Source organism: Prionailurus viverrinus, chromosome E3 (assembly GCF_022837055.1).
Source record: "Prionailurus viverrinus isolate Anna chromosome E3, UM_Priviv_1.0, whole genome shotgun sequence".
NCBI lineage: Eukaryota > Metazoa > Chordata > Mammalia > Carnivora > Felidae > Prionailurus > Prionailurus viverrinus.
The window spans coordinates 29,702,328-29,728,439 of record NC_062576.1 but is presented as its reverse complement, the minus strand read 5'-3'; the positions used below and the strand labels follow the sequence as shown (position 1 = coordinate 29,728,439).

Below are 26,112 nucleotides of genomic sequence, written 5' to 3'. Positions count from 1 at the left end.
CCCCGTTCATGCTCTGTCTCTCTCTGTCCCAAAAATAAATAAACGTTGAAAAAAAAAAAAATTAAAAAAAAAAAAAAAAAAAAAAAAAAAAAAAAAAAAAAGAGAAATGCCCAGTCAAGGCTTCCCGCATGGCTGGACCCAGAGACCCAAATGCTGTCATCAGGACTCGCCCTCTCCCTCTCTTTGCTGTGTTGTTGTTCAGCCTCAGCTGACTTCATGCAGGGCCCTTAGTCACTCCGGGCATACATCTGAGCAGCTCAGCAACCCTGGTGGAGAGAGGGCACTTCTTTCCCCATAGCACTGACAGTCAGGCAAGGGGGGTGGGGGGGGGGGGCACATGCTCCTTTGCTCTGATTGGCCCAGCCTGGGTCACATGCCCACCCAGACCTCCCACATGATGCAGAGTCATGCCAGGCTCTCCTTATCCAGGCTCAGGACCTGTTCTCACCCCCCAACCAAGGGCTGGCTTCATTAGCCCCACCGAGGCCACGTGGCAAAGAATGAGGAAGGAGGCCCCCAGAAGGAAAACTCAGAAGGCATTTCCAGAAGAAAGGGGGTGGCTTCTAGACAGGTAGAAGTAACACAGCCCCACACCAGCATCGCACCGGCCTTAAACATCCCATGACTCAGAGTTCTTGGCCTCGTCAGTCAGTAACAGCCCTATAAACAGTTCCAAAAACCTGACAAGAATCTCCTGTTGGTTCATTCATGCACAGTTAGTTGAGCCCCCGCTCTGTCCCAGGCTCTCTGCTGGGCACTGCAGATGTTTTGGTAAAGAAGACAGTCTGGGGGCATCTAGGTGGCTCAGACAGTTAAGCGTCTGACTTCGGCTCGGGTCATGGTCTCACGGCTCATGGTTTTGAGCCCCGTGTCAGACTCTGTGCGGACAGCTCAGAGCCCAGAGCCTGCTTCAGATCCTGTGTCTCCCTCTCTCTCTGCTCCTCCTCCGCTTGTGCTCTTTCTCTCTCTCAAACGTAAATAAACATTAAAACAAAAAACAGGGGCGCCTGGGTGGCGCAGTCGGTTAAGCGTCCGACTTCAGCCAGGTCACGATCTCGCGGTCCGGGAGTTCGAGCCCCGCGTCAGGCTCTGGGCTGATGGCTCAGAGCCTGGAGCCTGTTTCCGATTCTTGTCTCCCTCTCTCTCTGCCCCTCCCCTGTTCATGCTCTGTCTCTCTCTGTCCCAAAAATAAATAAACGTTGAAAAAAAAAAATTTAAAACAAAAAACAAAAAGAGAAGACAGTCTGGACCCTGACGGCCTACAGCCTCGCAGAGAAACCGTGTCTGTGAGATACATACAAGTGCGACAGCGATGAAGCAGGTGGGGCTGTGCTGGGGGGCCCCCACCTGGTGTGGGGCTGCCTCCTGGGGGTGGAAGATGGGTCGGTCAGGCAGAGGTGCGTCTCAGGCCCCAGGGGAGAAGAAGCAAGGTCGGCGCAGCACAGGCAGCCAGGCTGTGCATCAGGATAAAGGCCCGGCGTCCGAGCACTTGGGCGTCGTCACAAGAGACCCCGTCACAAGTCCACCTCTCAGAGGCTTCTCTTCTTTTTACAGGACTGTGCCTCAGAGGATGTGGAGCCATTTTTGGAAAGTATCGACACAGGGGCTTTTTGTGGCCATGTTCTGGCCCCTCATTCCTCAGTTTGTCTGCAACTGTCTATTTTACTGGGCCCTGTACTTCAACCCAATTATTAATATCGATCTTGTGGTCAAGGAAGTCCGACGGCTGGAAACCCAGGTGTTGTGACTGGCAGTGCCCAGGCTCTGAAGGATTCTTCCAGCCTCCTCGACATGTGCGCACCGATGCTCGAGTAGGGGGTGGGGGAGTGGACTTCCTGTTTCTCCGCCCCGCGAACAAGGTGCTGCTTTGTCAGAGGCTACAACCAGGTCCTCTGTCCCTCCGCCTGCGGCATCGTGGCAGCGGGGACTGACATCCCAGAGCTTGGCTGACACAGCGACAGCACCTCTCCCCCCAGCCGCCCTCCTCACAGGGACTTGGGAGGCCCTGTCCACCGGGGCTGTCAGGGACTCGGGGTCCCCAGAGGATGCAGTCTGGCGACTTCAGAAGGCTGCTGGGTCAGCAGTCCCGCTTGCCCTGACCTCAGCGACGGACAGAGGCTCCCAGGGCGAGTTGGCAGCACAAGGCTGAGCCTGAGACCAGGCTTGCTGGGGTCAGGCCTGTCCTCTGAATCAAATTTAGGAAAACGGGAAAAGATTTTGTCATAGGCACAGACAGTTGCGCATAAAAAATACGGAGGAAAAGCCCAAATCCGATGGACGATTCTGTATTATTAAAGAGGTGGTAGGTTTTTCAGATGGAAGCCTCTAAAAGGGTTCGAGACGGAGTGGTGGTCAGACTGTCGTCAGTGTTCTCTGCATTTAATCACTGCAACTTTGGATCCCTAACTCCCAGGGGGGTGTCGAGGACGAAGTCAGGCAGTAATGGAGGGTCATTCTCATCAGGCCGCGCTGCCTCAGTGCCACTTAAAATTACTGTGTGGGGGTTTATGTGGTTGGTTTTCAGGAATTTAATCTGTAAAATCCAGGAGAGCCCTTATGTTCAAGGAAACATTTTGTACTTTGACCTCACACTGTATTCTCTTATTGTCCTGTTCTGATGTATAAAACAGCAAGATATGATTACACCAAGTGCTGTAGTTGTAAATATGAATAAGATGAGGCAGGGCCCTTATTTCTTTCTGGTATGAAGACATCAAGTGTGAATTTGAGCCATCTGAAGATTGGCCCCAGAGGTAAGTTTTGTGACTCTGTGAACCACTCGTTTACTCCTTTGATCTTTGAAGATTTCACTCAAACTTTGCATCTGAAGGTTTGAAGAAATCACTTGAAAGTAAAATAAAGATTTTTATATAGATAAAAGTTCTATAGGGGCGCCTGGGTGGCTCAAGTTGGTTGAGCGTCCGACTCTTGATTTTGGCTCAGGTCGTGATCTCGTAGGTTGTGAATTCAAGCCCCGCATGGGGCTCTGCACTGATAGCGGGGAGCCTGCTTGGGATTCTCTCGCCCCCCCCCCCCAAGTAAACATTAAAAAACATTTTAGGGGCGCCTGGGTGCCTCGGTCGGCTAAGCGTCTGACTTCAGCTCAGGTCATGGTCCCACGGTTCGAGTTTGAGCCCCACATGGGCTGACAGAGTGGAGCCTACTTGGGATTCCCTCTCACTCTCTCTCTGTCTCTTTCTCCCCCGCCCCCTCTCAAAATAAGTAAACTTTTTAAAAAATCTTTTTAATTCTATATAGAGAAAAAATTGCTTAGAAACTGTGCAGAAAATCTGCATTGCCTGACCAACCTACTAGTCACGCTTAAATCCCCCAGCCTGCTGTGAACATGGAACCAAGGAGCCACCCCAAGGTGTCTTAAGTGAAAGGAGGGACAGTGTTTTTTACCTCCTGCGTTTGCTCGTCAGGCCCCAGGGCTGCCTGACTTTGCGTGTTTCACGGACAGCGACAGGTCTGGAGACACCGCACAGTATTTGACATCGCTGGTCTGGTGCCTGGCTGAGCCACCGTTCTCCTGTCCAGATGAGCACGTGGAGGCTGGCTGGCATTGGTGGAGCTGGGCCCAGGCCACACTGCCAGTCCAGTGCCCCCACCTGCACCCTGTGGCCTCACGCTGTCCCCACCTGCTTCCCACATCCTGCTCCAAAGATGAGTGTGTAATAGCCACATATGCCCTGCGAAGGAGGAGGGGCAAAGACTGGCCTAGAGCAAGCAGACTGGGCCAGACTCTGGCTTCTTATTGCCAGAGCAGAGACAGGTACAGTCAGGGCAAGGGCCACTGGCCGCCTCCTCCCTCAGACCCGCTCGATCATAGCGGGTTGGGTACATCAGAAGGAGGTGTTGGTCAAAAACATTCAGACCCTTTGATGCAAACACTCCACTTCTGCAAATCTGCTGTCAGGGAGCAAGAATTCCTGATCCCATTCAGGGTCCTTCCAGGTCGAGTAAGAATCAGATTCATAGGAGACAGAGAATCAAATTTAACTTGGTACATACGGGGGAGCCACACGGGCATGGATATTCCAAAGACGGGCAAAACGAGGCCTTTATGTCCATCCTGAACTAAGGAGAAGGGGGTAGGGGTGTGGGACTTCAAAGGGAAGGCATGCCTTTCACGGGGCAAGAAGAGTTGATGTCTGGTAATGAGATGTTTGCCCTGCCATACAGATGGGCCATTCAGATAAAATTTATCTCTGGTAATAACCCTTATTCTAGGACAGACCCCAATTTAGATGCTTCAAGGTAGTTAAGGGAGGGGCAGGGGTTTCTTGTTGAGCCTGCAGGGTCTCTGTTGCTTCAGCTCAAAATAATCTTCAGGCCAGAGTTTCCCGTGCTGGGGCCGCCTGCCCTCGGCCCCTACTCTGGGTTAAGGAACAATGAAAACATGGGTGGTGGGGTGTGGCAAAGATTCACAAGCATCCTCATCACATCAACAATCGATCAAAACTGGAAACATCACCAGTACCCCAAAGTCGGCAACCTATAAAACAGTACGTAACCATTTAAAATGAAATTCTGGGGGTGCCTAGGTGACTCGAGTCGATTGAGCGTCCGACTTTGGCTCAGGTCATGATCTCACAGTTTGTGGGTCCGAGCTCTGCGTCGGGCTCTGTGCTGACAGCTTGGAGCCTGCTTCGGATTCTCTCTCTCTCATAAATAAAACGTTTTTTAAAATGAAGTTATCAAAAGTTTTTTAATGACCTGGGGAAAAACTTAGAAAAATCCCATGTGATGGTCTCCACTGCATTTTTGAACATTACAGAAAACAATGACAGTAGCACACAGAAATGCCACAAGTGGTTTTTCTGGATCGTGGAAGTGATTTTTCTCCCCTCCTTTATATTTGTCTTTGTTTTCCTTTATCTTTGTAAACACTGACTATATACCACTTCTGTAATCAGGAAGTTCAACCATTAGGCAGAGAGGGATGGGAAAGAATATTCTTTCTTAAGCTCCTAACTCCTAGACTAGATCTTCCCAAGAGCGAGCACCTTGTTTACGGCCTCGTCCAGAAACCCAGAGCCAGGCCAGGCACACGGTGGGTGTTCCTTCACGTTTGACCACCCGCCATCAGGAGCAGGTTAGAAGACCGAGTTCAGCCCTTTTCATATAAAGGGCGAGCCTCAAAAATGGCACCAAACCCAATACAGCCACAAGCACGGTTGTGGTTTGTATAAAATAAGCATGGGACTTTTGACCTTCAACTGGAAACCACACAGGCTCCAGCCCAAGTTCCGGGAGAGAAAGCAAACAAGGGTTGCAGCCTTCACACTCGGCCTCGTTCCCTCCTGCCAAGAACTGAAGGCAGCTGCTGATGAGTGAAAAAGGGTTTTATTTCCTCGTGCAAAAGAACATTCCACGTCAGGCTGGTCAGTCACACCTGGGCGAGTCTGTCTCACACAAGAAACGCGGGTACAGTAAGTACTTTAGGTTGTACTCAGTCTGGGCTAAGCAGTTAGCGATCTCCTGGTCGCACCTGCACAAGATTTCTTGGCATTCGTTCTCCGCGGGTCCTGGAAGAAGTGGGGAGACTGAGTTAGAGCAGGAGGTGGCAGAGACTCGAGAACAGGCACTAGGGAAGCCAACGACGCTGGAGGCGGGAAGCGTCATACGTCGCATCTATGCGACACAGGACAAGTCACCGCGTGATCTCCGTCATGGCAGCTTCCGGAGGGAGGTGGCGTCCAACCCATTTTACAGAAAAGGAAATCGAAGTGGCCAGGGAAGCGTTTTCAGATGCAAAGTTCAAAGTCCGTGCGACCTTTCGGCTTCTCTTCTGCATCAATATCACACCGCTTTGGGGAGAGCCTTGGGCGGCTCAGTCGGTGAAGCGTCCGACTCTTGATCTCGGCTCAGGTCATGATCTCACAGTTCGTGAGATTGACCTCACGTCGGGGTCCACACTGGGGTGTGCAGCCTGCTTGAGGCTCTCTCTGCCTCTCTGTGTCTCTCCCCCAAAACATTTTGTATGAATATGTATATACTATATATACATATACATATGTATATATAGTATATATATTTGCATATATATAGTATATATATATACTATATATATATATACTATATATACTATATATATACTATATACTATATATACTATACTATATACTATATATATACTATATATATACACACATATATATTGTATATATATGTACTATATATGTGTATATATATACATGTATATATATATGTACTATATAGTATATATATTTGCATACCCCTTCATCTGAGGATCCATTCTGATAAGCAGTAGGTAGGTGCCCGGGAACCATCTAGAGCTTTTTCTGGGGTACCTGCTCTGCTACTTCTTGGTTGTGTGATCTTGCCTAAGCTTTCGGAGCCAAATCCTCCTGGAAAACCAGGGGCATACCCACTTGGCAGGGCTCCCGGGAAGCCTGAGTGACAACTCCCACAGAAAGCACCCAGAAGGGCTTGGCACAGGACGTACACTCGGTCAACGTTGGCTCCACCCGCGTATCTCTGCCTTCTTTCTCCACATCGCTTCCACAGGCTCCTTCTGGAGTGTCCATCTGTCCCCACCAGCCCAGGACCTGCCTGGCACAGAGGCAGCCACCCAAAGTCTCCTTCTACCTTGGTGATCCTCCCACTAGAGATTCCCGACCTGGGACTAGAATGATTTGATGATCTTCAAGTGGTATCTTACTAATCTAGAAGGTATAATGCCTGAAACAGCTTTGGAAATCCCCCCCCCCCCCAACCATGCCACCCGTGGCCTTTTAGTGCTAGCTTTTAGTTATTCACATAGATGTAAATATAAAACCCACCCGCCATTAAATCCTTCCAAATTTCCTTCCAGAGGCACCGTGAAGCACCAGCTTTGGAGTTAACCGGCTCAGCCACGGATGTAGCAGCTCTGTGCCTTCAGACACATCATTTCACCCCTTCCAGATGTTTCCTCAGGCCAACGTGAGCATACTAATAATACCTACTTCTAAGGGCTTCTGGGAGAGTGAGAAAACACCCAACAGGTCATTTTACCCAACGTGTAAAATGCAGAGCATACAACAGGCACTCAGTAAGCTGCAGCTGACCTCCTTAAGGATCCGTTCTTAAAGTGTTCCTTGGAGGGGCGCCTGGGGGGCTCAGCCGTTTGAGCATCCAACCTAGGGTTCAGTCGCCATCTCTCAGTTCATGAGTTCAAGCCCCACATGAGCTCCCTGCTGTCAGCACAGAGCCTGCTTTGTTTGGATCCTCTGTCCTCCTCTCTCTGCCCCACCCTAACTTGTGCTCTCTCTCTCTGAAGCAAATAATTAAATAAAAAAACTTTAGGAGCGCCTGGGTGGCTCAGTCGGTTAAGCGTTCAACTTCAGCTCAGATCATGATCTCGCAGTTCATGAGTGTGAGCCCTCATCGGGTTCTGTGCTGACAGCTCAGAGCCTGGAGCCTGCTTCGGATTCTGTGTCTCCCTCTCTCTCTGCCCCTTCCCTGTTCATGCTGTCTCTCTCTCAATCAAAAATAAAATAAACATTTTTTTAAAAAACATTTAAAAAAAAAAGAACTTCCTTCCTTTAAGAAAAAAATTAAAGTAAAATGTTCCTCGGAGACCATCGCAAGGTGAAGCAAGAGAGCCAGAAGGCTTGGCTGCACCAGGAGGGAGGGACAGGATGACAGGAGGCAGAAGGCAGGCACTCTCTGGAAATCATCTTCCCAGGCCCTGCTGTGAGCAGACTTGATTAAAGGTATTTATCTGCACAACTGCACCCAGGGTCTAAAAGAGTATCCCTGGGGCGCTTGGGTGGCTCAGTCGGTTGAATGTCCAACTCTTGGTTTTGGCTAGGGTCATGATGCCAGGGTCACAGGATTGAGCCCTGCATCTGGCTTCACACTGAGGGTGGAACCTGCTAGGGATTCTCTCTCTCTCTTCCTCCCTGTCTGTCTCTCTCTCTGCCTCTGCCCCTCTCCCCTGCTTGCACTCTCTCATAAATAAACAAACAAACAAACAATAAAATTTAAAAAGAAAAGAATGTCCCCCACCTGCTCTGCTGCATTTTTTATTGAGGCAAAATTCCCATAACAATATTTACCATTTTCCAGTGCACAAGTCAGTGGAATTTAGTTCATTCACATCGCGCAGTCATCACTTCTATCTAGATCCGAAACATTTCTATCACTTCCAGAAGAAACCCCATTTAGAAGTCACTCCCATTCAGAAGTCACTCCCCATGATCCCTTACCTGAATCCCAGCAGTCTGTCCTGCCAACCACGAATCTGCTTTCTGTCTCTATCCCTATCCTGGACCTTTCACATAAGTGGAATCACACATTAGGTGACCTTTTGCGTCTGGCTCCTTTCTCGCAGCATGACTTTTTCAAGGTTCATCCACCTCGTAGCAGGTATGATACTTCTCCTGCCTTAGCTTTCCAACACAGCACTTACAATAGCAATTAGCACAGACACGATTTCCCTCTCCTCCTCTTAGACTATAGCTTCCTGCTTCTCCTTCCCGCTCAAAGCCTAGCATGAAGCCGGGCACGGAGCAGATTCTTACCATCTGGTGGGAGAACAATAGCAAAGCCATATGCCGTTTCCAATTCTCATCCAAGCCCAGCACCTAAATTTTATTACCCTTATTTTACAGCTGAGGAAAGAGGAGCTCAGAGGGGTTCAGTAACTTGTCCAAAGTCACAGCACTAAGCAGAGGGGGGACCCGGATTCCAGCCCAGGATCGGCTGACCCCATGCCTGTACCTGCCTAATGCTCTTACCCTTTTCCCTGAGCAAGAAAGTTCCTCTCAAAAGCAAGACTTGGCCTCACTGCTCCATGGCCTTAGGAAAGCAACAGCATCAGATTATCCAAGAATAATAAAAACTTGGGAGTGCCCATGTGGCTCAGCCAGGTAAGCGTCCAACTCTTGATTTCAGCTCAAGTCATAATTTCACGGTTCGGGGGAGCAAGCCCCGCACCAGGCTCTGCACTGACAGCACAAAGCCTGCTTGGGATTCTGTCTCTCCATCTCTCTCTCTGCACCCCCCTCCCCTCCCCCCCCTGCCCATGCTGTCTCTCTCTCTCCCTCAAAATAAATAAACATGTTTTAAAAACAGGAATAACAAAAACTTTAAAGGAAAAGCAGCCCCCAAGGATTAAGTTTAAAATAAAGGCCTGCCAGTAAATATTATTACAGGCTTAAAAAAATGTTAATATACTGAAGCCAGGCCCATAAATGGAAAATGGGCAACACCTGTAATTAGGTAAACAGCTATGTTCGGAATATCTCCAAACAGAATAAGAGAATATTTTTAGCCCCCCTAAAATGCAGAATAGATATTTTGGTTCTTTTCGTTTGGTTCAGGGAGGACAGGTCTGTAAACAGCCATGGGCTCCACCAGCAGACACACCAATAAATATTTTATAGACATCACTTTCATATGATTAGGGGCAAGGGAAACATGCAGGTCGGAGGGAGAAGGCAGAGATCTTTAACAGCTTTCCCAGGCAAGCCCTATTTCACCTCCTCTCTCTGCTCACAATGGGAGGGGGACAGGGGATGTGCCTGGGAGTAGACACGTGACCACCACATTAGGTGAGACACTTCTTTCCCTGACCTTCATTCAGCTTCCCCAACTCTAAGTAAGAGGATTGAAGGAGAGGATGTCTGAGGTACTCTCGGCTCCTAAAAACTGATACCATGTCTCCATACTAATTCAGCTTTGCTCTGTGCCAAATGCTGATTCATGCTAGGGAGATACAGCTGAGAGCCCATGAATATCTAAGACCAGCCTTCGGGTAACCGCTCTGACGGTTTCCTCCCTGCAGCACAGAAGCTGCGGGCTTAATGGAGAGTCATGCCAGAGCCTCTGTTTTCTCTGGTGGAGGTGGCAGGGGTCAGAGAGAGGTTCAGATCAGGAGGACAGCTGGAGAAGGGAGGAGAGAGAATAACAACCCCCATCGGATCTGTTTCTCATGTCATAAGCCCCTTTTTCATCTGTACAACACCCATCTTCCAGGTAAGGGAATGGAAGTTCAGGGAGGTATCCATCTAGGGCCACGTGATTTTTAACAAGGGTCCCAAGACTCTTTAATGGAGAAAGATGAATCTCTTCAACAAATGGTGCCAGGACAACTGGATGCCCACAGGCAAAAGGATGACGTTGGACCCCTACCTCACACCATATACAAACATGAACTCAAAGTGGATCGATGACCTAAATGTAAGAGTTCAAATTATAAAACTATCAGAAGAAAAGAGGGGTAAGTCTTCATGACGTAGGATCTGGCAGTGGATTCTTAGGACACCAAAAACCTGATCAACCAAAGACAAAATAGATAAACTGGACTTGATCAAAATTAAAACTTTTGTGCATTCAAGATGTTATTGATAAAATGCAAAGAGAACCTACAACCTGGGAGAAAACATTTGCAAATCATGTATCTGATAAGAATCCAGGACCAACAATATATAAAAAACTCCTATAACTCAACAATAAAAACAACACAATTAAAAATGAGCAAAGGGGGTGGGGCACCTGGGTGGCTCAGTCCATTAAGTGTCCGACTCTTAGTTTTGGCTCAGCTCATGATCTCATGGTTCGTGAGTTCAACCCCCACATTAGGCTCCGTGCTGACAGTGTGGAGCCTGCTTAGGATTCTCTCTCTCTCCCACTCTCTCTGCCCCTCCCCTGCTCGCTCTCTCTCTCTCTCTCTCTCTCTCTCTCTCTCAAAATAAATAAACTTAAAAAAATTTTTTTAAGGCACCTAACTCTTGATTTCAACTCAGGTCGTGATCTCAAAGTTTGTGAGTTTGAGCCCCGAGTTGGGCTCTGTGCTGACGAGCATGGAGCCTCCTTGGGATTCACTCTCTGTCTCTCTCTGCATCCCTCTCTCTCTCTAAAAGTAAATAAACAAAATTTAAAAAAAATCTTTTAAATAAAGCACACATTAAAAAAAAAATGAGCTAAGGGGAGCCTGGTGGCTCAGTTGGTACAGCACGCAATTCTCCATCTTGGGGTTGCAAGTTCAAGCCACATGTTGGGTGTAGAGATTACTTAAAAGGAGAAACTTTAAGAATGAATGAATGAATGAATGAATGAATGAATGAATGAAATGAGCAAAAGACTTGAATAGACATTTCTCCAAAGAAAATATAAAAACGGCCAAACAAGCACATGAAAAGACGCTCATTAGGGCATTAGCCATTAGGGAAATGCACACCAGAATCACTGAGGCACACACATCACCCCTACTACAAACAAACAAAACACCATGGAAAATAACAAGCGTTGATAACGCCGTGGAAAAACTGGATCCCTCAGACACAGCTGAATGAGAATGTGATGTGGTGTGGCTGCTGTAGAAAAGTTGAGTGGCTCCTCGAAAAGTAAAACAGAGAATTACCAGATGACCCAGTTAATCCCACTGGCAGTGATGTACCCCAAAGAAATAAAAGCAGGCACTCAAACAAATACTTGTTCACGAATGTTCAGAGTAGCACTATTCCCAGTACTCAGAAGGTGTGAAGAACCCAATGTCCACCAACAGATGAATGGATAAACAGAATGTGGTTGATCCCTACAAACAGAGTGTTACTCATCCGTAAAAAGGAAGGAGTTTTAGCTACCTGCTACAACATGGGTGAACCTAGGGGCATCTGGGTGGCTCAGCTGGTTAAGCATCCAACTTTGGCTCAGGTCATGATCTCACGGTTTGTGGGTTCGAGCCCTTCGTCGGGCTCTGTGCTGACAGCTCTGCCTGGAGCCTGCTTGGGATTCTGGGTCTCCCACTCTCTCTGCCTCTCCCCTGCTCATGCTGTCTCTTTCTCTGTCTCTCTCAAAAATAAATAGACAGTAAAAAAAATTTTTTTAAATAAAATAAAATGGATTCCACTTTTTAACTGAAAGGAAGCTATAAATTGAAAATATCATCCATCCATCAGAAGGTAATCTTAAAAATAAATGCCCCCTGGGGCGCCTGGGTGGCGCAGTCGGTTAAGCGTCCGACTTCAGCCAGGTCACGATCTCGCGGTCCGTGGGTTCGAGCCCCGCGTCGGGCTCTGGGCTGATGGCTCAGAGCCTGGAGCCTGTTTCCGATTCTGTGTCTCCCTCTCTCTCTGACCCTCCCCCGTTTATGCTCTGTCTCTCTCTGTCCCAAAAATAAATAAAAAACGTTGAAAAAAAAATTTTTTTTTTTAAATAAATGCCCCAGTTCTTTTCTTACTGCTTTGTTTAAAAAACAAACAAAAACCAGTAAGATTGCCCTGAGGGACACTTAACATTTTTAACTGCTGTTTTATTGTTCTTTTAATTTCAGAAGTGGCTGGGCCTATAAAATGTACAGTAAGGTTAGGATAGATTCTGTTACAATTATCCTCATTAAATGCATGCCACTTGGAGGTAAAGATAAGTAGATAAATGGATGGGTAGATAGGAAGAATTTTTTTTCAAGCCAGAATTAAATTGATGAACTGGTGTTCTTGGATACAAGCCAGAAGCCTGTTCTGTTAAAAAAAAAAAAAAAAAAAAAAAAAGTAGGGCACCTGGGTGGCTCAGTGATTAAGCATCCGACTCTTGATTTCAGCTCAGGTCATGATCTCATGGTCCATAGGTTTGAGTCCCACGTTAGGCTTTGCACTGGCAGCACAGAGCCTGCTTGGGATTTCTCTCTTTCTCTCTCTCTCTCAAAATAAATAAATAAACATTTAAAAAAAAAGTCAGCAAATATTCCAGGGATGTGAAAGCTGAAGTAGCAATGAACTGAGAACTTCTCCTCCACACAGTTAGAAAAATCAAGAGAATTGAAAGAGGGGGCACTTGGGTGGCTCAGTCAGTGAAGCATCCAACTCTTGATTTTAGCCTAGGTCCTGATCTCAGGATAATGAGTTCAAGCCCCACTTTGGGCTCCATGCCGAGTGTGAACCCTACTTTATTAATAAAAAAAAATTTTTTTTAATGTGTATTTATTTATTTTTTTTTTGAGAGACAGAGACAAAAAGCACAGGCAGGGGAGGGGCAGAGAGAGAGAGGGAGACACAAAATCCGAAGCAGGCTCCAGGCTTCGTGCTGTCAGCACAGAGCCAGAGGCGGGGCTCGAACCCACAAACCGTGAGATGATGACCTGAGCCAAAGTCGGATGCTCAACCAACTGAGCCACCCAGGCGCCCCTGATTTTTTAAATACTGGCTCAAACTGTTCTAAACATTGTGCAGGTGAGGCAAGATGTTTGCAGGATAAATGCAGCCCACGGGACACCAAACTGTGATACTGTTATCCCTATTTTGAGAGAGGCGCCTACAGTGTTCCAGAGAGAGGAAAGGGTTTTCCCGGGGTCCCCAAATGGTGAGTGGTAGATGTCTGTAGAACACGGACTTGTTTCGCCGGTTCAGCCTTAGGGAGGAAGGGCCAGTGACATGAGCACTCACACTACAAAGTCAGTCCAAGTTCTACTCCCCGCCCCACCCCCACCCCCGTTTCACAAGGAAAGAACCCATAGCCTCTGGTCCTCCTAGCGCAGGACATTTGAGGCCAGAGTCTCAGAGCTATGGCATAGGGGGGTCATCAAACCACACCAAGGTGGAGCTGGCCTGCATCTTGAGACTCACCCACTGGGGCTGGGAGGTGAGGAAAGGGAGGCGTGGGCCCCTCTCACTAAGCTCTTTGCTTTCATCTGCTTTTGCTTCCTAACATTTTGTTGTAGAAAATCTCAAACCCAGAAAAAAGCTGAAAGAACTGTTCAGAGAACATCTGCATACCTACCTCGTAGAGGCTACCATTGACATTTTGTTTCACCCGTTACCCCTCCGTCTGTCCACCCACCCATCTGTCTGTCCACCTTTTTATTGTGTTTTGTTTCAATGCCTGTCAGGGTAATTTGCAGAGATCAGGCACTTTACCCTTCAACAGTTCAGGCTGTGTATGCCTTTCCTTTTCTTTTTTCTTTCAAAGAGCATTTTTTTTTTAATGTTTATTTGTGAGAGAGAGAGAGAGAGAGAGAGAGAGAGAGAGAGAGAGAGAACACGCAGGGGAGGGGCAGAGAGAGAGGGAGACAGAGGATCCGAAGCAGGCTCCGTGCTGTCAGTGCAAAGCCCTACGCGGGGCTTGAACCCACAAACCGCGCGATCATGACCTGAGCCGAAGACGGACGCTCAACCGACTGAGCCACCCAGGTACCCCTATTCCTTTTCTTTTTAAGCTGTGATTCACGAGTAATTCATGAAGACATTCTCTTTGGGGCGGAGGGGGGAAGGAAAACATTACAGGAACGTGAAACTGCCTTCTGCCACCGCCGCCCCCAGCCTGATCCCGTCATGCAGTGTATCTTTACATACTTTTTTCTGAGCTCTGCAAGTGTCTACACGCAGCCACGGAAAGCAAGTAGGCTACTGGTTTGCAAGCTGCTGCTGCTTTTTTTTTTTTTTTTTTAACAGAAATGGTGCTTTCCTGGACTTATCATTCTGTGGTTTGTTCCTCCGCTCGCTACAGTTGTCTCCCGCAGTAAGAATACCTCATGGGTTTCTTTACCCAGGCCCCATCGGATGGGCATGGGGGCTGGAGGTATCTGGTGATATCTCTTTTAGCTTTGGTCCAGACAACAAAGAAATAGGTTTCTTTGTTTGCATTTTTTTTTTGGTACATTTATTTATTTTTGATAGAGACAGAGCACGAGTGGGGAATGGGCAGAGAGAGAAGGAGACCCAGAATCCGAAGCAGGCCCCGGGCTCCGAGCGGTCAGCCCAGAGCCCCACGCGGGGCTCGAACTCACCAACCGCGAGATCATGCACTGGGCGGAAGCTGTACATTTAACCGACTGAGCCACCCGCGTGCCCCTCTTTGTTTTTGTCAGCGCTCCGTGTTGAAGATTGCTTGTAGTAAATCCCCCCGGGGGATGGTGTCGACCGTTGGAAGCTGGGGTGAGCTATTGCAGCTGGGACGCCCGGGGCCACTCGCGGAAGCGGGTGCGGGTGGCGCTGGGGACTCACCACACACGATGCTCTGATTGACGCACTGCCAGGAGTACCGCTCCATCTTAGGGCTGCATCCGGCCTGCTCGGCACGCGTGTAGCAACAGTCGTGTCGATGACAGCACCTGTGGGTGGCAGACGGGCAGGCCAGCAGGTGGGTGGAGGCGGGGATGCCCTCTCGGCCATCCTCCCGGGTAAGCGAAGTCTCGCAGGGGGTCAGTATCTTCTGGGCCGAGATTTGTCCCCAAGAATCCCCCCCACCCCGGGAAACGATTCTGCTGACCCCAGTGTGGGGCGCCCTGGCACAGTCCCCTGGCCCCTGCCTGTCTCACTCTGTGTCTCTGAGCTCCAGCCACACCCACCGCCTCTCTGTGCTGGGAGTGAGCCAAGCCCTGAGTGCCTCCTGACTTTGCACGTGACCTGCCCTCTGCCTGGGGCAGCTTCCCGCCCATCCTTCCTCCCTCAGGTCTCAGCCCAAGAACTGCTCCCATCCCAGGATGTCATCCAGCCCCTGGCCTCCCCAGTCTATAACAGCGGCCTGGTTACACCCTCTCATAAAACTAGGTCCTTCCCTTCAGGGCAGGTTTACAATGAGACCCTCACTTTCCGGAGAAGACTGATCAGCTTCTGTCCTCCTCAATGGCCAGAGCCCCAGAGCTCTATGGGGACAAGACCATTTCTGCTCCATTCTGCACAGTGTCTCCCGTGTCCAGCCATGGCCTGCTGCATAAGAGGATCTCAATGATAATAATAATAACTGGCTGTTGTGAAATTCTGAGAAACATCCACAAATGTCCCTAACCCTGTCCTTCCTTCCTTCATTCACTGGTATTGTCTCCCTCCAGCCGCCAGTGGAGTCGCTCTGTGGAGCCCTCGGTGGGGTCCTGCAGGGAGAGGTCGGCCAGATTCTGCTATACCCTCAAGGAGCCCCCAGGCTAGTGGGGGAGAGACAAGCCACCAGACTCCACGTGCTTGGTGAGAAGTGCTGGAAAGTGGGGGAAAAGGGATGGGGATTCTGGGAGCCAGAGGCCAGAATGGGTATGCGAGGCCCAGCCAGCCTTCGGGGAAGTCTTCCCAAAGGGGGCAGTGCCTGGGCTGCACTTGGAGGGCTTGGAGAAAGCAGACAACCACGCAGGGCCGGCAGCAGGAGCCGGGGAAGGGCAGGGAGGAGCCAAAAGCTGTCCTTGACAATCAAATCCTCTAAGTCAGGGAAGAGACTGTCAAATTCTGCCCTCTGCCACCTACTAGCTGTGTGGAAATGGACGGGTGGCTGTGCCTCCCTGAGCCTCCGGGGACGGCCCGCCTGCCCGCCTCCAAGGATGACCAGGATAAATGAAAGCCAGTCTGGAAAGATCTAAACCCACAGCCTTGCACAGAACAGGCACTTCTCACATGGTAGCGGAGCGCATTGATTGGGGGCACAAATCCAGCCACACTGCCTGGGTTCAGATCCCAGCCCCCACCCCTTGCCCTCTATGTGGCCCCAGACAAGTTACTTCATCTCTCCTGCCTCAGTGTCCTCATCTCTGAAATGGGTTGTTGTGAGGATGAGAGGGGTTCTCAGGACAGATCCTGGTGCGTAATAAGATCAACTTTATGGGGTTTTTTTTTGTCAACCAAAGTAATCAGCCCACAGCCTGGCTGGGGGGTAGCCGACACCAAGGTGTGCCCTCATTGGCCATGTTACCCAGGAGGCCCTGAGCCTCCTGCAAGGCTGTACCATGTGCTGGAATCTTCTTAGTCCAAACAGCAACCTCAGTTGTGGGTATTTCCTTATAGGCCTTAACTACCCCAGGGAGTGGGGGACCTTCTAAGCCCAGGCTAGAGCGTGCACTCACCAGTCGATGGCATCCCGGGGCTGGCCATGGCCACCCAGGCCACAGTAGCAGCCGTAGCTTATGTAGGACAGGGGGTTGCGGGTGCCAACACAATTCATGGTCCCTGCCAATTCTAGAAGCCCACGCCGGTGCACATGTGACCTCCAGGAAGCTAGGGGGAAACAAAGGTCAGAGGTTGCAAGGCAGGGCTTGAGTAAGGGCACTAGTCCAAGAAGGGCTTGGATGACTGGGTTCAAATCCTGCCTCTCCTCCTTCCTAGCTGTGTGACCTTGGACAATGTACTCAACCTCTCTGTGCCTTGGTTTTCTCATTTATAAAACAGGGAGACAAGGAGACCTCGCTTCATAGAATGAGATGACATCACACATGTAAAACACGTGGCACATGACAAGCTCTGTTATTACTATCTTCAAGGCAGCCATGAAAGAGAAAACAAGTTCCAGAGCCACCGTATCTGAAAGAGCACACCACTGGGCCTTTGCACGGGCTTTCCAATCTCCTGCCCTAGTCAACTCCAGATGAAGTCAGATCACAAGTCCCACATCAAATATCTGTCCAGTTGCCTGTGCCGGGCACTGGGCACCAGAGATGAGCTCAACAGGGTCCCTGCCACCAAGAAGGGCTCCTCTGCAGGTGCTTTGCTATCCCTGGGTCTCCCCTGGCCTCCCTCCCCCACCAGTCCCCTCCAGAGTCTGGCTCTGGGCCCTCTGCATCTCCTTATTTCCACTGCCCAGGCGTGGCTTGCTCCCACATTGGAAGGCCCTGCAGCCTGTGCCCAGCCATTCTCTGGATCCCCGTGCAGTTGTGACACGCAGCCCTGCATTTCACAGATGAGGAACAGGAGAGCCGCGTAGGAAGGACAACCCCCACAGTCAACAGGAACCTGATCTGACCCGGGGGCTCCAGCCCAGGCTTATGACCTCCACACCTTCCTCTTCACCAATAACAGCAAGGGAAGGAGGCCAGGCAGGGTGACAGAGTCGAGGGGCATCAATGGGGCCACGGCTTGGGGCCAGGGGCCCCCAAACCCGCTGTGACCTGGGCATCCGTGAATCGCAAAGCACCTCCTCCTTCTGGTGAAGCAACGAATCTGCTCTCTGGCGTTTGGTCAAAACCAATCCCTTAAACCTCACCTCCCATCGAGCACTGTGCTCCCCAATTTACAGGCATCTCCTGTTGTCAACAGCATAGCGGCCTTGTCTTGTGGGCAGCCATTACCCCATTTACAGATTGGGAGACTGAGGGTAGGAGATTCCCAGGGCTGGCAAGGCCCAGAGCAGTAACCCCCGCCGGGTTGTGCCTGACTCCTGGGCGTCTGCTCTCCACCGCTCAGGGACTGAGGGTCCAGAGAGGGTTTGTGCATTCCACCCGCCCATAACATCTCAACTCTTCATCTGAAACAAGTTTTCATCACCCTGACTTTTTTTTTAATGTTTATTTATTTAGAGAGAGATAGAGACAGCACTAGCAGGGGAGAGGCAGAGAAAGAGGGAGAGAGAGGATCCCAAGCAGGCTCTGCACTGTTGGCACAAAGCCCGACGCAGGGCTCGAACTCACAAACCGTGAGATTATGACCTGAGCCGAAACCAAGAGTCGGACGCCTAACCGACTGAGCCACCCAGGCGCCCCACCCTGACTTTTTGTGAAGAGTCCCGGCCAAAATTAAACCCACCGTTGTTTTTTCTCAGTGGAAAAAAAAAAAATTACCACATTTATTGGGGCAGGAGGAGAGTGATGAGTTAAACAAAAAAGGTAGAAACGAGTTTAGTTCAAAATTTTGCCTTCCTCTCTGGGTGATCAGTCCTTGCTCTTGTCGAACTCGCCAGGTGCTGCTCCCAGCTGCCCACACCTCTGCCTGTGGCTCCCCCCACCCTCCAGATAAAGCTCGGGGGCCACACCACGACCCAGAGGTCCTGTAGGAGCGGTCCTGTCTCACTGCAACCCACATGGACCATGCTCACCAGTACCCTCTCCTCCAGTCAAACTTCCTATCACATACACCCCCTCGCTGCAAATGCCCTCACCCCATGCTCACCCAGCTCACCTGTCACCTCCTTCTATAATCTGCCTGGTCCCCAGGTGACCACAGGGGTCCTCACCACGCTGGGCTGCTGTCTGCCTATGGGAGTGGCCCTTCTGGACTGGGAGCTCTTTGAGGGCGGATCTCTGCTGTAGACAGGTCCAGATGATCTTGCTGGCACGAAGTGGGCTTCCAGAAAAAGTCCCCTGATCCCTGGATCCAGCAAGCCCCTTGGAACACTCCCAGTCCCAGCATATCTAACAGGGCCCCAGTCCTAACCCCACACCCAAAAGCGCTCCCTAGAGGTCCTCCGCCCTGACCTGACCACACTCTGGCATCTCAGGGTCCTGGGCACAGCCCTACACAGAACCAAGACATGGGGAAGACGCCCAGCACTGGGTTTGGAACCAAGGAAAACACTCCCTCCATGCCAACTTAGGTGAGGCAGGTCATTCTGGGGTCTGTTTGCTCTGTCTGCCCACAACAGCACCAAGGTTATCCAGGTGTCCCGTGGGCCTGAGAGAGAGAGAGAGACAGAGAGAGAGAGAGAGTGTGTGTGTGTGTCTATGTGGGGCTGTCTGGTATGTGTGAGTTTGTGTGTGTGTGTGAGTGTGTGTGTGTGTGTGTGTGTGTGTTCCCTCCGAGGTATCTTTGCCTGTGTCTGCATGTGTGAGGCTGAAGGTGTCCTGTGCCCCCCTGCTTGTGGGCGTCTGTGTATTTTCCTGTGAGTGGCTGTGTCTGTGCACCCCAGAAATAGTCAGCTGCCGAGGAGACCTCCCCAAGGGTGATGGCCAGGGGCAGGCGAGAAAGCCACCTTGTGTACTTCCCCTGTTCCTCCCAGGCGTCCCCCAGGGAGTCCTACCTCAGGGACAGGTGGAGTGAAGGATAGGTTCACAGACCCCAGGCCGGGTGACTGGGGGGCGCCCCTGGGGCAGGGCTTGGGGGGAGGGGGGGGACAGAGTTCCTGGAAACTTGCTAAGGAAAGCAGCAGTGGGGCCAGGAAGGAGCGCTGGGGGCTGTAGGGCTCCGGGGACGCTGGAGAGGCTGATGGGTCGGAGGGTTTCAGAGGGACGGGGCGGCGGGGCTCCCGGGTCCTCCGGGGGCCCCCCTCCTCACTCACTCACCCGCGCCGAGCCCGAGTCCGGGTCCCAGCACCAGCAGCAGCAGCAGCGGCAGCATTACGCGCGGGCTCAGAGGCGGCGGACTGAGGGACGGCTGCAGGTGCGGGCCGCTCCGGCGGCGGGACTAGCCTCTGGGCCGGGCGCACCCGCTCCGGGACGCCCCGCCTGGCCCCGCCCCCGGGCTCAGCCGGCCCCCACCTCCCCCCGCCCCCCCCCGGGGCCCCCGGCACGCGGGCGGGCGGGGCTGGCGCTCCAGGACCTCCGCAGCTGGGCCCCCAGGTGGGCAGTGGGCGCGCCGGGCCGGCGGGAGAATCCGGCCCTGGGGTCTCGGACGGGGAACTGGGGAGAATTACGGAGGGAGGGCACGGGTTGGGTCCAGGAGCCAACGTGCAACGGTGGCTCTGCTCACGGTGGTCACCTGCAGCCCCCCCCCCCCCCCCCCCCCGGCGCTCACCTGGGCGCCCCAAAGGAGCACAAGTCTTGGGCGGGGTGGGCGGAACCGAACTGATGATCTTAAACAGTTTAAATGCGGGAAACGTGACTCGGAATCAACCCTCCGCGACCCCCCCCCCTCCCCCACTCTAGATTCCTAGACGGAGCTGGAGTCGTGGGGGGAGGGGGACGAGGCTGCAGGCGGGTCTGAGCAAAACCCACACCGCTGTCCCTTCTCGCCTCGGGCTTCCCATCCGCTCGGGGGCAAAGAAGGGCCGCGAGGGGCGACGACGTGAGGCCTGGGAAGATCGACCACAGCAGCAGGTGCTCGGTACTGGAGACAGATGACAATCGCGACGCTCACAGTCGTTGGTTCTCCTTCGTCTCTGGTGCTAGCTAGCCCTACCCAAATTAGTCAGCAATTTCTGTTGATTTTGAGTCATAACTACTTCTGCCAGCGGAACCCCCCACCTTCCCCACCTGCAGCAGCCGAGCTCTGGTGAAGGTAATAGTAACAAAGGTGACGATGGCTCATCAGCTGTCGGTGTGCTAAGGGCAGCCGGCACCAGATCTTATCACAACCTCAGACCCCCAGTGTCCCCATTTCACAGACAGACACTGAGGATCAGAGAAGCGAAGAACCAAGAATTAGGAGGGTCCAGATTCAAATTCCTTTTGGCCTGGTGCTCAGTCACCGTCTGCTTCCTTCTATGAAAGCCTGAGACATCAGGCCGTGCAGCTGCCCCACTCTGCGTTCACTGTCCCTCCCAATGGAGTGAGCCCCTCAAGGCAAGGCCTGGGCCTCTCTTGAACACCCAGAAGGGGCCTGCCTGACACAGAAAAAGTGTTCTATGCAGGCTTGCCCACTCAGGGAGTATGGGTGTCCGACTTTCCAAAACATGGGGTAAAAAAACATCTTCTTCTCAGGGTCTCCCACGAGCAATGGGAGATTAAGTCACCCATGTAAACCCAGGAGAAATGTTTTTGCTTTCAAGGAATTTCCCAGTCAATATAAACAGAGGAAAAGCCAACTTGCCACCATAGGTCCATTATAATTAACAAGTCAGGAAAACCTGTTCTCAGCATCAGAACTTGTGTACCCAACCTTGACCACTTTAACTGGTTAGTTAGCCTCCATCATCTGCAAGGCTCGTGTGCACAGAATAATCGGTTCACAATTATGTCAAAAAACGGAGGCATCGGGTCCATCCCCAAAGATACTGAAGTCACGCTCTTCTCCATTAGCACATTAAAAATAACCAGAATTATAAATCATGTGCAAAGGTGCCTCAGCTCAACGTGCTAAGAGATGAGGGGATATCACAGAATGGAATGCAGCCAGAAACGGGCTCATTTCCCAAGGGGGAGTTATATGGACCAATGAGATGTGCCCTGGTGTAGGTCTGAGTCTAAACACGCCTTCAGGTTTCATCTGGGTCCATTGATCAAAGGTTCTACCAATGTTTGCTAAGTGAAATGATTTCTTCTTCTGTCTGACAGAAGTGGGTATCTTCTACGACCTCTACACTTAACTCTCTACACTTAAAGGGGAGCTTGTGGATCTGTGTGCTTTCTCCAGCCCATGAGACCCCGGAAAACAGAACTGTGAATTCTCAGACTCCCACATGCTCTGACCCAGCTATTTCTAGGGGCTAGTTCTAAGAAAATCAAACGCTCTAAACAAGATTTAGGCACCACATTGGTCATGACCAGAGAGCAAAAAAAACCTAGAAACAACCTAAGTTTCCAACAATAAGATAGTAGTAACTTCGTGGGATTTTCATCTGCCAGAATACACATCCATTCTAATTAATAGAGGATGTTTTTGAAGAACATTTAGTGGCCATTTAAGAATACTTTAACTTTTTAAATGTTTGTTTATTTTTGAGAGGGGGGTAGGGGCTGAGAGGGAGGCACAGAATCCGAAGCAGGCTCCAGGCTCTGAGCTGTCAGTACAGAGCCTGACGCGGGGCTCGAACCCATGAACCGTGAGATCGTGACCTGAGCTGAAGTCGGACACTTAACCAACCAAGCTACTCAGGTGCCCTTAAAAATACTTTAGAAAGGTATATTTTGGCTCAGATCATGATCCCAGAGTCGTGGGATTGAGCTCCAAGTTGGGCTCTGCTGAATGTGGAGCCTGCTTAAGATTTTCTCTTTCTCTCCCTCTGCCCCTCTCCTGCACTCACATGCTCTCTCTAAAAAAAAAAAAAAAAAAAAAAAAAAAAAAGAAGACAAAAAAAAACTTAAACAAGCAGAAAGTTACAGTATAATCCTACCTTTATAATTATAGACTATACAACTGAGACAGAGCCATGTATAAGCATGCCTTTATGCACATACCCAGTGCACATAGATCCATGGGCTCTCTGGAAGAAAAAGGAAAAGAAAGATAGGAAAAAGGAATGAAAGGTATCAAAATGTAATACTGATTATCTTTTTTATTTTAATTCCAGTATAATTAACGTACAGTGTTATATTCACTTCAGGTGTACAATATAGTAATTCAATTCTATATATCCCCAGAACTTATCATGATAAATGTACTTTTTAAAAAAATTTTTTTCCTCTTTATTTATTTTTCAGAGAGAGACAGAGCATGAGTAGGGAAGGGGCAGAGAGAGAAGGAGACGCAGAATCCCAAGCAGGCTCCAGGCTCCAAGCTGTCAGCACAGAGCCGGATGCGGGGCTTGAACTCACAAACCATGAGATCATAACCTGAACCCAAGTAGGTCGCTCAACCGACTGAGCCACCCAGACGCCCCCAGATTCTGATTATTTTCTGAGGCTGGAGTTGCTTGGATCTTATTTTTATCTCTTTATTTTTCAAATTTCTATGAGAACCTCAATTTTTGTGATTCAGACGGGGGGGGGGGGATTCGAAACAAAGCCATAAGCTTTAATTCAATAAAGATTGTCTCTTGAGGGGCACCTGGGTGGCTCAGTCGGTTAAGCATCCGACTTCAGCTCAGGTCATGATCTCGCCGTTCGTGAGTTCAAGCCCCGCGTCAGGCATCTGTGCTGATGGCTCAGAGCCTGGAGCCTGTTTCAGATTCTGTGTCTCCCTCTCTCTCTGACCCTCCCCCGTTCATACTCTGTCTCTCTCTGTCTCAAAAATAAATAAACGTTAAAAAAATTTAAAAAAAAAGATTGAAAAAAAAGATTGAAAAGTTGTCTTGGTATTATTCTAAAAACACAAAAACAAAGGCATAAAAATAGAAATATTCATCGGTTTGGGGTTTTCCGTTTTGAATTTTTTAGAAAACTTTGTATTCTTGTGGTTACTAGGAGCTAAGGGAGGAAAAAGGAGGAAGTTGTTGTTTAATAAATATAACGACATATGCATTTACCTTTCAACCCAGCAACTGAATTATTTTTTTTTAATTTTTTTAATGTTTTATTTATTTTTAAGACAGAGATAGACAGAGCATGAGTGGGGATGGGGCAGAGAGAGAGGGAGACACAGAATTTGAAGCAGGCTCCAATCTCTGAGCTGTCAGCACAGAGCCCGATGTGGGCTGGAACTCACAAACCATGAGATCATGACCTGAGCCCAAGTAGATTGCTCAACCCACTGAGCCACCCAGGCGCCCCCCAAAGCATCTGACTCTTGATCATGACTCAGCCTCGCAGTGGACTCCACACTGAAAACGTGGGGCCTGCTTGGGATTCTCTCTCTCTCTCTCTCTCTCTGCTCCCTGCCTTCTGCTTGCATAAGCACACTCTCTCTCTCAAAATAAATAAACAACTTAAAAAAACAGAAATATGAAGCCAATCATTTACCCATGCGATAAAATATCATCCAACCGTATACACATATCATCTCAGTGTTAATCTCCTGGTTTTCACATTGTATTATAATTATGTACAATGTAATGATTGGAGTACACTGGATGAAAAGTATATGGAGACTTTCTGTGCTATTTTTGCAAGTTCTTGTGAGTCTCTTATCAGTGATCATAAAACGATAAAAAAGAAAGGGGGAAGGGGGGAAAGGAAACAACCTGGTTTAAAAATAGGCCAAAGGGCTTTACAAACACCTCCCCGAACAAAATATACAGAGGGCAAAGAAATATAGGAAAAGATGCTTCCTATTATAGCAGGGAAATGCAAATTAAAACCACAGCGAGAAAAATAAAAAAAAAATAAATAAATAAAACAACAGTGGGGTATCTCTACACACCTGTTAGAATATCCAAAATCCACAACACTGACACCACCAGATGCTGGCAAGGATGTGCAGTGACAAGAATTCTCGTTCATTGCTAGCAGGAACGTGAAATGGTGCAGCCTCAGTGGGAAGACAGTTTGGCAATTTACAAAACCAAATATACTCTTACCACGTGATCCGCAATTGCTCTCTTTGGGATTCCCCCAAAAGAGCTGAAAGATCGTGTGCACGCAAAAACTGAACACAGCTTGAACAATAACGACCAAAACTTGGAGACAAACCGAGATATCCTTTATGAGGTGAAGGGCTACATAAACTGTGGTACATGCAGACAATGGAATGGTATTCAGCGCTACAATGCAATGAGCTATAAGCCACGAAAGATACGGAGGAGAGGCGTCTGGGTGGTTCAGTTGGTTAAGGGTGGGACTCCACTTCGGTTGAGGTCATGATCTCACGGTGCCTGAGTTCGAGCCCCACATGGGGCTCTGTGCTACAGTGCAGAGCCTGCTTGGGATTCTGTCTCCCTCTCTCTCTGCCCCTGCCCCTCTGATACTCTGTCTCTCTCTCCTTCAAAAGTAAATAAACATTAAAAATATATTTATTTAAAAAAAAAGGAAAAAAAGAAATGATATGGAAGAACTTGATAAATGCATGTCACTAAGTGAAAAGAAGTTCTCCCAGAAAAGCTACATTCTATATGATCCCAACGTTATGATATTCTGGAAAAGGCAAAACTATGAAAACGACAACATGATCCATAGTTGCAGGGGTTCGGGGAGATGAACAGGCATAGCACAGAGGACTTTTAGAGCAGTGGAAATACTCTATATGATGCTATAATGATGAATCTGGGTCATCATGCTTTTGGCCAAACTCAGAAGGCACAACACCAAGAGTGAGCTCTAAAGCGAACTAGGAATGTTGGGTGATGATGATGGACCAGCGTAGGCTCATTGAGTGATGTCGATAACGGGAGAGAGTATTCGTGTGCCGGGGCAGGAAGTACCAGGAAATCCTGTACCTTCTTCTCAATTTTGTTGTAAATCTAAAGTTGCTTTTAAAAGATAAAGTCTTTTGGGACACCTGGGTGGCTCAGTCGGTTGAGCGTCCCAACTTCGGCTCAGGTCAGGAACTCGCAGTCTGTGAGTTCAAGCCCCGCAACGGGCTCTGTGCTGACGGCTCAGAGCCGGGAGCCTGCTTCGGATTCTGTGTCTCCCTCTCTCTCTGTCCCTCCCACACTCGCACTCTGTCTCTCTCTCTCTCTCTCAAAAATAAATACACATTTAAAAAAGTAATAAAAAATAAAGTCTTTTTTGAAAAATTCCACTTTCATTTAAAAACCCGCTGTTGTAAAGGATGTGTGGTTCTTCCTCCTACCCATTTTGCAGTTAGAGATGAAATGGAGGAGGCAGGACATCATCCATATCCTCATTTTCCTTTTTTTTTTTTTTTTTTTTTCCTAAGCCAGTAGTCTTCATAGAGAGGTGCCTGAACCTAAAGGAATGAACAAATTCACTGGGGGTGTGAGAGAAAAGATGGAAACTTCTACTTACATTTCTTTTTATCTAAAAAGAAAACAAGGGCTGCCTGG

General features: G+C 49.4%; 2 protein-coding genes across 5 annotated transcripts in view; one reads left to right on the top strand and one right to left on the bottom strand.

Moving 5' to 3' along the window:
- The window catches only part of BFAR (bifunctional apoptosis regulator), a 34,549-nt gene extending 31,669 nt beyond the window's left edge, over positions 1–2,880 (top strand). For all 4 annotated transcript variants that reach the window (XM_047838797.1, XM_047838795.1, XM_047838796.1 and 1 more), the window contains one exon: positions 1,555–2,880. In XM_047838797.1, the coding sequence (XP_047694753.1) occupies positions 1,555–1,747 (193 nt within the window). In that variant the 3' untranslated portion in view covers positions 1,748–2,880. The remainder of the gene's footprint in view (positions 1–1,554) is intronic.
- A 2,450-nt stretch (positions 2,881–5,330) lies between these two features.
- LOC125154454 (group 10 secretory phospholipase A2-like) lies at positions 5,331–20,056 on the bottom strand. Its single transcript, XM_047838799.1, has 4 exons — positions 19,919–20,056; positions 16,775–16,925; positions 14,955–15,061; positions 5,331–5,531 (listed from the first exon to the last, which is right to left on the bottom strand). The coding sequence occupies exons 1-4, from the start codon at positions 19,971–19,973 to the stop codon at positions 5,389–5,391; spliced, it is 456 nt and encodes a 151-aa protein (XP_047694755.1). The 5' UTR covers positions 19,974–20,056; the 3' UTR covers positions 5,331–5,388.
- Between the last annotated feature and the right edge of the window lie 6,056 nt (positions 20,057–26,112).

Bases quoted from the DNA above. Each gene is read 5' to 3' on its own strand.
- LOC125154454 (XM_047838799.1), bottom strand. From the start codon at position 19,973: ATGCTGCCGCTGCTGCTGCTGCTGGTGCTGGGACCCGGACTCGGGCTC. The intron at 16,926-19,918 runs GTGAGTGAGTGA...GTTTCCCCCTAG, and splicing joins CGGACTCGGGCTCGGCGCGG to CTTCCTGGAGGTCACATGTG. The intron at 15,062-16,774 runs GTGAGTGCACGC...TGCCACCCACAG, and splicing joins CCCCGGGATGCCATCGACTG to GTGCTGTCATCGACACGACT.